Source organism: Pimephales promelas, chromosome 21 (genome assembly GCF_988280905.1).
Source record: "Pimephales promelas chromosome 21, fPimPro1.hap1.1, whole genome shotgun sequence".
In the NCBI taxonomy this organism is placed as follows: Eukaryota; Metazoa; Chordata; class Actinopteri; order Cypriniformes; family Leuciscidae; genus Pimephales; species Pimephales promelas.
The window spans coordinates 15,018,874-15,030,968 of record NC_142789.1 but is presented as its reverse complement, the minus strand read 5'-3'; the positions used below and the strand labels follow the sequence as shown (position 1 = coordinate 15,030,968).

The 12,095-nt window shown below is 36.9% G+C and overlaps 1 protein-coding gene across 2 annotated transcripts in view; it reads right to left on the bottom strand.

Moving 5' to 3' along the window:
• Window positions 1–904: 904 nt before the first annotated feature.
• s100p (S100 calcium binding protein P) overlaps window positions 905–12,095 on the bottom strand; it is a 32,136-nt gene continuing 20,945 nt past the window's right edge. The window contains exons 2-6 of one of the 2 annotated variants that reach the window (XM_039673241.2): window positions 9,426–9,542; window positions 8,172–8,345; window positions 5,931–6,126; window positions 3,262–3,542; window positions 905–3,176 (exon numbers count right to left, since the gene is read on the bottom strand). In XM_039673241.2, the coding sequence (XP_039529175.1) occupies window positions 3,092–3,176; window positions 3,262–3,542; window positions 5,931–6,126; window positions 8,172–8,345; window positions 9,426–9,478 (789 nt within the window). In that variant the 5' untranslated portion in view covers window positions 9,479–9,542 and the 3' untranslated portion in view covers window positions 905–3,091. Of the gene's footprint in view, window positions 3,177–3,261; window positions 3,543–5,930; window positions 6,127–8,171; window positions 8,346–9,425; window positions 10,181–12,095 lie in introns of those variants that run through there. The other variant, XM_039673239.2, reaches the window with a different exon arrangement.

Genomic DNA, 12,095 nt, shown 5'->3' with positions numbered 1-12,095 from the left:
CAAAGTACAAGGGTTACAGTTTCTGCTGCTTTCCTTGTAAATCTTAATATTCATTAAAACATATTGACACTGAAACACATTTCACCAACTGAGATTGTCTTGAGAAAAACAAATCAGTTAGACAACAATGAGCATAAAACACATCTCATTTGTGGCTGAAGGTGTAATAAAAACAGCCTATATCGATCAGTATCCGTTTGTTATGTTGACATCTTTCGACATATTCATTGCTTTTAAAAACAACATTGATATTTATGACTGGCACTGTATGTTTTATATAGGATACTCAAGCTAGATTTCTCACTTTACTCCAGTAAATATTTACCTGAATACTTAAAATATTGTCTACAAAACGTAGATCTTATTCATTGTTGATGGCCAGTAAAAGAGATTCATTGTTTTAACTTGTTCTCCTATTGGGGTATGTTGTCCCACAATGTATGTTAAAAGAAATGTCTTGTTTTCCAAGGGAACGTTTACCTTTTCTTCACTCTATGGGGCATGTTGTCACATTAGAACTTGCCAAAACTTATAGGCTTTAAAAAAAATAATAAAATGACAAATATAAAATATCAAACTGTTGTTTTTGCTGCAAAATAATATACTGTATATGACATCTTGCCCCAATCAAACATCATTGTTGAATGACAAACTTTTTGTTGAAAATCTATTATATCTTGCCTTAAAAATATTGTGTTTTTATTGTTTAGTTGTTTACCCAATAACTATAAGAAATATATATTTTATTTTATTTTTTAACCTTTGGAGGGTTTTAAACAAGATGTTTGAAACCAACATACACAACCACTGCTACCGAATACAAGCATCTGTGTAAATGAACAACCCCCGGGACAAATAGCCCCAGGTTCCCCTATTCAAAGAATAATATCAGATGATAGATATGTTGGAGAACTGCTAATGAATTTGTTAATTCAACGTAGATATCATCTAAAAAATGAGGCACTGTTGTTTCTCTCTGTGCAAAACTCTACAAATCATTCAGTCCACCATCATTCAGTGCAAGTGAGGAATTACATCCATCCATACATCTACAACCGACAATACATGAATTCCCGATTAATGGCCAACAAAAAATGATTTCTCTCTGGGGAAAAAAAAACAATGTTAACAAAATACAGAATGCAGTGCCTAACTGAAGTTACAGTATAAATGATTCAATAGAAACGCTGTAGCAATGTTCCTGAAATACTGCCTTGCGTGCCATTCACATACAGTGTTTGTTTCCCCTTTTGCACCATTTTTTAAACTTGTCTATATGACTGTAAGAGATGGATGACTTCATGACTGGATGTCCCAAAGAAGCTTTAAGAAGTTTAAGTTTTAAAATGCATGTTGCATTCTGTTCAATACCACTGTCTTGTCTAGCTGGTTTAGATCACTTCCTGTCTGAACAACCCACACTCTCAGAAAAAAGGTACAAAAGCTGTCACTGGGGCTGTACCTTTTCAAAAGGTAATCTTTTGTCCATTTTAGGTGCTAATATGTCCATTTCATGAGCTAATATGTACATTTTAGCTGTTAATATGTACATTTTAGGTGCTAATAAGTACATTTTAGTCGTTAATACATTTTAAGTGTTAATATGTACATTTTAGGTGCTAATATGTCCATTTCGGGAGCTAATATGTCCATTTTAGGTCCTAAATTATGTACATTTTAAGTGTTAAATGTACATTTTAGGTGCTAATATGTCCATTTCAAGAGCTAATATGTACATTGTCAGTATTAACATGTTTTTTAGGTGTTAATATGTAAATTTTAGGTGCTAAATGTCCATTTCATGAGATAATATGTCCATTTTAGGTGGCCATATGCATATTTTATGTGCTAATATGTACATTGTAAGTGCTAATATGTACATTTTAGGTGCAAATAGGTACCACTATGGTACCAATATGCAGCCTTTGGGTACAAAAGTGTACCTTTTGAAGAGGTACAGCCCCAGTGACAGCTTTTGTACCGTTTTTTTTTTTCTGAGAGTGCATTGCAATTTGCGATTACAACACCATCCTTCACTTTGTGTACTGTATATAATGACTTAATGCTGACTAACTAGATAGAACACTAGATTTTGTTACACAGCTATTGGGTCTGCTAAAAAATGGACCAGACTGAATTTCATCTGAAAAACAAAACAAAACAAAAAGAAAATCAACATTTAAAGGGACAGTTACCCAAAAAAATAAAGTTTTGTCATCATCTGCTCACCTTCATGGCGTTCCAAACCTGGATGACTTCCTTGACATTTATTCATTTAGCAGATGCATTTATCTAAGGCGATAAACTAATTAGTAATACAAGTAATTCATCTTGAAGTGGAAATAAACACAAATCTTTCAGAATAGTACGAGTACTTTCTTCTGCGGAACACGTAAGAGGACATTTTGGAAAAAACTGAATCTGTTTTTTGTCTAAAGTCTATGGGGTCCAGTGTTGTTGGACCCCAACGTTCATTCAAAACATATTTTGTGTTCCATAGAAGAAAGAAATTTATACAGGTCTAACATGAGGGCGAGAAAATTATGTCATTTTCATTTTTGGTGATCTTTCCCTTTAAGAGTTACAGTATAGTGATCAACAAATGAACTTTGGCTTTGAGTTGCTCCACAGGTGTTTGTCAAAGAGCCATCAATGACAGCAGTCTCTGCTGAAGGAAGTAGTGTAAACTACTTTTAATTTCTGTAATTACATAAGTGTCAGATGGTTGAGACATATCACTACACAGTAGCATCTTGGAATGGAGTCTCTGCGATCCGGTGGTCAGAAAGTGTAATCGAGACCCCATAACATGACTGTGTATTTTGACCCTTGAGCATTAGGATTGGACCTGACCCAGTCTGATTGTAGGAACATCCAACTACGACCACTAGGGGCTCTATTGATCTCTCAATGTTACACGAAGTTCTCATTCTCAACACTTCAGCCTTGCCAACACAACCAGGAAAGGTTAACAAGGCAGATGGAACAGCAGAGCAAGAGCACATGAAAGTGAAAACACTGTTGCTGTATGGCAGAATGGTAGAAAAAAAGGTCCATTGACAAATTTGCACATTGCTTTCTCCGTTCACAATCAAACCCCATCCTGGATGCCGCCATTATACTTCCGAGTGCTGACGTTGTTGTGAGAAGCTCTTGTTAGGGGGTAGAGCCCCATCCTGCAAGGAACACAGCGATTAGATCTCTCTCAAAAGCACCGGCCTCACCGGTCTGAGGTATCCGTCTGCACACCGTCAGTCTCACCTTTTAATGCGGCCGATCTGCTCACACAAGAAGGACAGGTACTGAGTGAGCTTGACCAGTCCGATGATGAGCGTGCCCCCCACCAGCGTGCACGTGGGCCAGAGGAGGGAGCTAATGATAGCCCCGCGTCCATAGAGACGTGTCAGGAGGACACTGTCCTGCTGCTCTGAGGGGTCGTAGTAACACAAAACCTGTGTGTTTGTTTTCAGTCGCTCAGAGATGTTCATCACAATAGTGTGCATCAGTGTGTGATCCTTGCGGCACTTTGGGATGTAAAAACACTGATGGGAAAGAAGGAAATGCATTTACTTGAAACAATTCAGTTCAGCCTAGTTCAATTTGTGTAGTGGTCATTTATCATTCTCAGAAATTGCACTGTCATATCTTCTTGGGGACAAATTGTGATTTGATCATTTTACCCTGCATCCTTAATATGTGAGATTAGAATAAGTATGTCCCAAAGCAAAGTATGTTGGAAAGACTATGCGAAAAGGCCCCACTGATTTTCAATAAGTGTGGATCTGTGCACACTATCGGCTAATATTCCCCACAACACGTTGTGTTTTGGCGAAGGATTCAGTTCAGAAATACAAACGTGAATAGAAAAGACATGCTTTATGTGTGTGAGACCGATGTCCTGAATGGTATTTGAGTTATTTATCAATATATAACCTGGTGAAATTGCATTATTTATATTTCCATCTCCAACAACATTAGGGGCTTTGGCACCAGGTAGCTATAACTCAGTTATAGGAACTAGCCACCAACAGATGCGTTCGGCCAATCAACGGCCAATTGGAACGGTGAAACCTTTCCTCTGGTGTGATTGTAAAAGGCCCTATTGTAAAATTTTAAAAAGACAGAAATAGAACATTTAGCTAAATGGATATGTTTAGCCATTATAATAAATGTATCAAAATGCAAAAATGATTAGGAGTGTTCTCCGCATGAAAGACCACAACAAAAGCTTACTTTTGAGTGTGCTAAACTCAAAAGTATATACTTTTTATTCACAAAAAGAGTCAATTTTGGGAAACACTTTACATTAATCATGTACTAATACCTAAATTAATAATATCTTTACTATGAGCTAATGATGAGTTAAGACATGTACTAATGAGGAACTGACAAAATATTTTGTTTGAGTAACCTAAACAATATATTTGTGTGGTAATTTATCTAAATAAACTGGTTTTATTCAAGGACAATCAGCCTGACCACATTGGGTTACGCCAACAAAAATAATTTAATTCAAATTAGGTAAATGGATCCTTAAAGGGATACTTCAGGATTTAGCATTATGCTTTTTATTAGTAGAAAACCTTTACCATGTTAAATTACCATGCTTTCCACCTTTATATCCCCCTGAGATGAGAGATTTATGTAGTTTTTGTCTGGAAAAAATCTGGCCAGAGGTTACAATCCTCTTTTTCCCTGACATGTCCGGCCATCGATGTTCGGGATTCAGCTTTTGCTTTCTGCAGTCGGCATTCATTGTTTACATGTACACCTTTTGTTTAAATCTAACTGAATTCATTCCGATCGGTGAATTTGAATGTAATGTTTACATGAACGTTAAAAAAGTGATCGGTTGATGTGCGTTTTAACATCGCGATCTCAAAACACATTTTCGGGCAGACTCATCACGGAGACTCACTAGTAGCCTAGACTTGTTGTTTAACTTCTTCGCTCTGTCACCGGTAGGCATGGCCTCCAAGGGCAGTGAAGCAAGTGCATTCTGGGAGTTGTTGTCTTTCATCCACATAAGCCAAAAATACATTTTCTGGCTTTTCTCAGTCTAGAAAGCTCCAAATTCAAAAATAATTTCACATTTCTTCTACTTACTGTTTGTTCACACCAGACACGAATAGCGCGTTAAATTCACGCCTACCACGTCTAGTTATACACTTGAACACTTTGAGTCCATTCGCACATCAAGAGTGAAATTGACACGTGTAAAAACAAAAGTTTGAATTGAAATGTACGCGCGTCAGAATCAAAACTCATTGGCGGCCATCTTTTTTTCTGTTGATCGAGTTTTCATCGAGAGAGTCACCGCTCTGTATTTGCTCTGGAGAGCAGAGCAGCGGCGTGGGGATCATCGTCGAGGCGAACCGTTTGGCGAGTTTCACCATTTGCTCGCTCCAGGAGATGAAATATTTGCTTTGTTGTGCATTAGAACCACACCAGGCATTTAGTCATATTACAAAACAATTTATTAAAGCATCCAGATACTTCACCACGTGAGCAAGCAGCTAGGCTCATGATTGGTTTACGTTGCGCGAATTGACGCCAAAGTTTAGATTTTTCAACTAGGGCGGCAAGCGTGAATTCGCGGCAAACGCGTGAATGCACAAATAGAACTAAATAAATCATTCACGCTTAACTTGCCAGATGCTCAATTCACATCTACCGCGCCATGCTCTCCACTTCAGGAATTTTTTCGCGCGTAACACGTCTTTGCGTTGACTTAACTTTGAAATAACTCGCTATTCGTGTCCGGTGTGAACGCACCATTAAATGACCCATTTTAAATACACATTCATCTTTTCCAAAGGTGAAGTATCCCTTTCAGACAAATGTGTGCTTTTACAACATAGTGTCACAGAAGAACTGCCCATGCAGTGATATATCCCTAAAGTTTATCCATATGACTAAAGGTGCTGTACCTCAGGGTTGGCCTCATAGGCCTCCTCGTTGTATGACAGTCGCAGAACTTTCCCGGTGGAGTTCAGACTGACGTATACCTGAAGACAGGGATACCTGGAGCTCTTCCGGCACTCTGAGCCGCAACTGTAGCTGCAGTTAATCTCAGCAACTATACCGGAGTTCAGTACTGTGCAGTTTGACTCCTCTGTCCAAACGCTGAGAGAGAATGAATAGGGACGGAAGTGGAAAAAAGTTCAGAAATCATTTGTAATTGCATTATATACATTTATCACACAAGATGTGCCAAGACAGGATGTCTTCAAATGTTCCTTGTAGCTCGTTCAAGTGTGTTTGACTACAGTTGAAATGAAATGAAAGGGAGGTAGATCTCCAGGAGAAGGACGGATCACACTTGACTTAATGTGAACCTTAACCCGTGGAGAGTTGTGACTGGTGAAAGGTGAGTTGTTAAAGGGTTAAAGTGAGTTAAAGTGACCATATTTCCAGACAGAAATGCAACTAAAATGGACACAGCTGTCTTGATGATTTTGCTTGAACGGCCTTTTGCAACAAGTTCTGTAATTAAAGCTGCTTTTATTTTTTAGCTGTTTCACATTACGCACAATATTTGAACATCAGGGATACTCTTCATATGCACTGGGGTGATTTGGCTGAATTTGGCCCTCTGATGTGGCGGCCGATTGCATGTTAGTACTGTAGTTGTCTTTGTGCCAGGGCTCTTGTCTCCTACTCTATGAATAACAGGCCTTGTGTTCTTTGGCTGTTCCAAAGCCTCAGCTGCCCCTAATTGCCTTTGACTGCAGTGTATGCCAACTCTTGTATGTGTGCAATCTATCGTAGGTCAGTGGTTATTTGGAAGATTAAGCTGTAATGTTAGCCAATCTGTGATTTACGTTCAAACAAGGATGGAATCTGTTAATGCGTGGTATCAGTGTGGACATGTCAACATTTCATAACCAGCTGAGGAGAACAACATGAATTATGCTGAAAAAATGCAGTTCTGTTCATAATAGAATGGACCCTTTTCAGAGACTGTGCTGCTGACCCATTTCAAATAACAAATCTAGAATTTTTATTTTTTTTGTATTTTATGTACATTTTATAACATTGTACTTTTTTATAATATCCTGAGAGGGTGCTGTTAATTTTGGTAACACTTTATTTCGATGGTCCCTTTTGAACAATCTGTTGACTATAAGCAAGCAACTACCTGTCATCTAAATCTCATTTAAGTATTAGACAGTCTGTGTATCTGCTAACTTTATCGTGATGCTCCTCCAACATACGTTCAACTGATTAGAAGTAACTTTGCAACTACATGTCAACTTATTCTATCCCTAACCCTACCAGTCTACTCAACTAAAACTCTGATAGGAGTTAGTAGACATGTAGGTGCAACGTTATAGTCAGCAAAATGGCAAAGGTGCCATCAAAATAAAATAAAACCTTCATTTTATATAATATATTTTTTAGAATTGTTCTGTTTAAGACTATTATAATGCACAAATATATGCTATAGAATTTTACCCTGCTGTAGTTCACTTCTGTGCCCCAATCTCAGAAAAGTGTAAAGGTTCTAAAGAAGAAATGAAAGCATTCACGAGCAGAATAGAGTATCATATAACAAAACAAAATCAAATTAATATAGAATAAAGACATTGTGAATGCTTTTGATTTGGATGTTTATCAAAAACAGAATAGAACAGAACAAAAAAAAATTAGAATAGAAGTGTGCAAATCGAATAGAATACAGTAGAAATGAGAAACAACTGCAATCACAAGCATTTAGAAAAAAGAAAACAATCAAATAAAACAAATAGAATATAGTAGAAGACTTAAGAACCACCTGTAAAAAAAATAAATAAAAAACGTTCACATACAGAATAGAATAACACTAATTAGAATGGAGTAGAATACAATATACATTATGAGAAACATATATTTAAAGATTTTAAGGAATACATTGCACTTAAAAAAAGTTCCAATGTTTTTCAAAAACGATGACATTGAAGAACATTAACATATTTATTTAAAGGTGTACTCAGTGTTTTTTTTTTTTCTTCGAAAGTTAAATTACTGCTACCATTGCAGAAATTATGAACTTAAACTTATTACTCAATTGCTATTCATTTTAACTCAACTTTTGAATGAGGATAAATGACTGACTGCACCTTTGATTCTATAGTTTCAATGTACTTTTGTACAGTTTTGTTCCCCTAAGGGTGTCTGGTTATTTTTACCTGTCTGAGTAAGAGCGCACCATTGTGATGCCCAACACAAAGTACATCATGGCAGAGCAAAGGATCATGCTGAGGCCTAAGAGAATGGCTCTGTCCTCTCCAGCCTTCAGCGCTGTGACTGTCCTCCTCTTCTCCAAAACATCATACCCACGAATCTTCTGATAAATGGTCCTGCTTAAATTACATAACAGAAGTACAAATACACAAGGATTAATGAAGACCTGGTGTGTGCCAAACCTAATATAACAAAATGTTGCTTCAAGATTCATTTTACCAGTCCTTATGACTTAAAAAATAGGTTGGAGAGCCAGAATGAATTAGGTTTGGTTCAGAAACTTGGACAGTGACACAGATAAGTGCTACTGTCCTGTTACATATGCATAGTTAGTTCCTTTCCAAATATTTAGCTCATGATTCTTTAATCATGTTTTGACAGCAGGTCATATTGCTTTTGAAGATTATGCATGGGTGTGAAGGCAAGCTGTCTAACCTGTCTATCTTTATCAGTGACCTTTTGATAATTACTGTGAGTACAGTGGTCAAAAGCGTTACAAAGTCATAATAACACACTTCCTGTCATCAGTCAGAATCCAAGATTAGTTTGATTATTAAAATGTGTGTTTTCTGACTCTGAAATTAAACTGCTAAATCAGTGCAAAACAAAAGTAAATATGGCGAGTGAATTTCTTTGCATTAAACTATATATTGGTTCTAAATGAGAGTTGGTGTTTTTTTTTTCATAAAACGTTGCACTTTGGGATGCAATTGTTGGTTGATATTAGTTGTTGTTTAAAAAATAATGATCATTTGTATTATTATTATTGGTGGTGCTGTTGTTGTAAATGTATCAGTCACTATTTAATTGTGCATGTTAATTGTGATTTTGTGATGACATCCATCACTCACTTATAGTTAATATTTAAGTAACACTTGTAGCAATTGACTTTAGATTTTAGTTTTATTGTTTCACTTTTTTAGACACATTTTTAGATCAGCCATTTATCGGTTATTGCCTGTAAAATGAAATAATTTAATATCTACACATTTTTAAGTAAAAAACAAACAAACCGTTATTTATAATATATTAATACACATTTGTAATCAGAATTGAACTGTTTTTTCCTAATTATTTTTTCAGTCTGTACTTAAAATCAACATGAACTCAAACATGCAGCCTCTTGTCCTCATAGAGATAATTAAAGGTTAGTGTTGTCACATGTGGTTTAGTTAGTTAGTTGAGTTATTGTACTTTACCTTCTCTCACTTCCAGATCCTTGAGCTCCTTTGCTTCCAGCCCAGAGAAACATTCTCCCAGTTATTCCACTGTGTGCGGCTCTCTCTGAAGCGCTCGCAAAAGACTGCAGCGACGACCTGACGGAAAAACACACACTCTTAGCTGACCATGTGCTTCCCTCCACACCGGTTCATCTGCACACTGCTCCTGGACGAAAAGCTGGGTCTTATATTTATAACACAGCCTTCGGAGAATGTTCTGGCTTCTCCACAGTTTCAGCTCCTCACAGGTTGGTGAAATTTTACAACCGCAGTATTAAACCAATGGCTCCATGGCTGTTAAGTCCAAAAAGAGAATCCAAATAGAATAAAAGTAAGTTTCTATAATCCTCAGCAACAAAATAAGTCCGTCTCACATGGTTAGAACCAGTTCTCCAGAAAAAGAACTCACTCCAGGCATTGAACTAAGCATCTTCTCCTTCATTTCCTGCCTGTTGGTTTGTTATTGACTATTCATGGGCTATAATAATGAGAGTAGTGAGCAAGGAGGGGAGGAGCATTCACGGCATTGATCCCTTCCTCCTGCCATGGCGGAGAGAGTGAGCGAGAGAGAGAGGAAAGGGAGAGGCAGTGTCGTTCAAAGCCGCCTCCTCCCCTGCACCCTGTTGATGATTGGTATTGATGGAGAGTCCTGTAGCATCAAGGTGACACAGGTGTTTTGGGCCACACTGACTGACTGCACACTCCTGCCCTCATATTCTATCCAGTCCATGGCTCATGTGTGTCGTTGAATGTACCCAGAAGCGTTTAACTGGAAATATAAATGGCATTCGAAGAACTGAGCTTATGTAATAGTCCAGCACATGTTGAGATTGTGGAATATTGTGCTGGTTTCTATTGATTTTTAATTCTCTCAAAAGATACAATTATTTTTGCTTTAGCCTCATGTCGTTCCAAAACCATACGTGCATTGTTTTTTTTTTGTTGCTTTTTTGGAACACAAGGAGAGTTTCACTGTATGACTGTTTTTACTGTATTTTTGATCAACATGCTGCCTTTGAAAGCATTATATATGAGTGCAGCTGCTTGACAATTCTTCAGGATCTTAATTTTGGGACAACTTATTCTTTTAAATAATCACTTGGTCAAAACGTGAACTATGTTCCTGTATTCACAGCAGTTTTGTTTCATGTGTGACCTGGAACGGCCTTGTGTTTACCCTTAGGACTGTTTTACTTTTTTACTTACTGTCTTCATTTTGTTTTGCAAAGCATTTTTACTTAAAATAATGAAAACAGGTAATAGTAATAAAAATAATAGTACACTTAGAAGAAAAGGTTCTATACAGAACCCTTTAGGGTTCTTTGTAACCAGGAAAAAAAAAGTTCTATGTGGAACCTTTTGGGTTCATTCGTTATCATTTGTTTTGTCCTTTCCGGATTACATATTTCATATTATTGGCAAACATCAAGACCCAAAAATGCATTTATGAATGCTTGTGAATGATCACAAAATTCAAGATATGGGGGTTAGAAAATGTATATATTTATATCATTTTATGTAGTAAATCAATATCACATGAAGAGTGCCATTTCAGTTTTTCAGATTAAAATGTGATATTAACAGTTTAATAAACAATAATATAATTACAACTACCTTTTGCAGAATAATGTAATATATGAATGAATAATAGCCTATAAAGAACCTTTGTGCAAAATGGGGTTCTTTCTTGTCATTATAGAACCTTTTTTTTAGCATAAAAGGTTCTTTAGAGTTGAGTAAAGAACCCCATGCTTCATATATAGAACCCCTTTTTTCTAAGAGTGTAGTATCATATCATTCAATCTTGGCTAATTATTTATCATATAAGTCCTTAGTGAAATATTAAAGTGAACACAGTGCATGAAGTGTGCTTTGTACTGTGTACAAGTCAGTATTTTAGATTATTACACAAGGCAAAATGATAGAAAAGGTTGGTTTTTAGATGGGTCAATATTGTGATCACATTAGTGTGACCAAATTATTTAAAAATAAAACATTTGAAACTACATTTAAGAATTCACTGACGTATTTCAACAGGTTCAACGGAAGCACATTGAAACATTTACTTTGTAAATGAATTAAGAAATTGATCACTCTTTTTTGAATCGTTCTTTTGTAGCCTGGTAGCCTAAAACATACCATGTCAAAACAAATTGTAGTACTATGGTAAACTGTAGTATGTTTTATTAGCGCTCTCTTGACTGACTGCAGCAATTTCCACTCTCGACCTGTCCTCAAAGGTGCACTGCAACATTTTATCTCAAATGAAAGTCTGAAAAGCAATAGGGAGCAAATCTCTGCTCTGCAGTGGAGAGCTGTAAACGTCAATGATGGGAATATTCCACATATCAAATTTGTGCATGCTGACTCTCATTCCTGTGCTGAGTGAGGCGGCTCACAGGATGATGAACTAGATATGAGGCTGAGGCAGACAGGAAACACTCACTGACCCAAGGAAACCCGTTGTCCCCACCTCACCCAATAAAACATCTGTTTCGCATGACCATGACCATGTTTCATATGGATGTCTTTAAAAAGCTTGGTATGTCCTGGACAGTTGTTGGTATTTGCCCTTCCGGTCACCTTAGCTGGGTTAGTAATGCCTTACAGGGGCTTTTTTGTTGTTGTTGCAGAAAACACAGACATCTG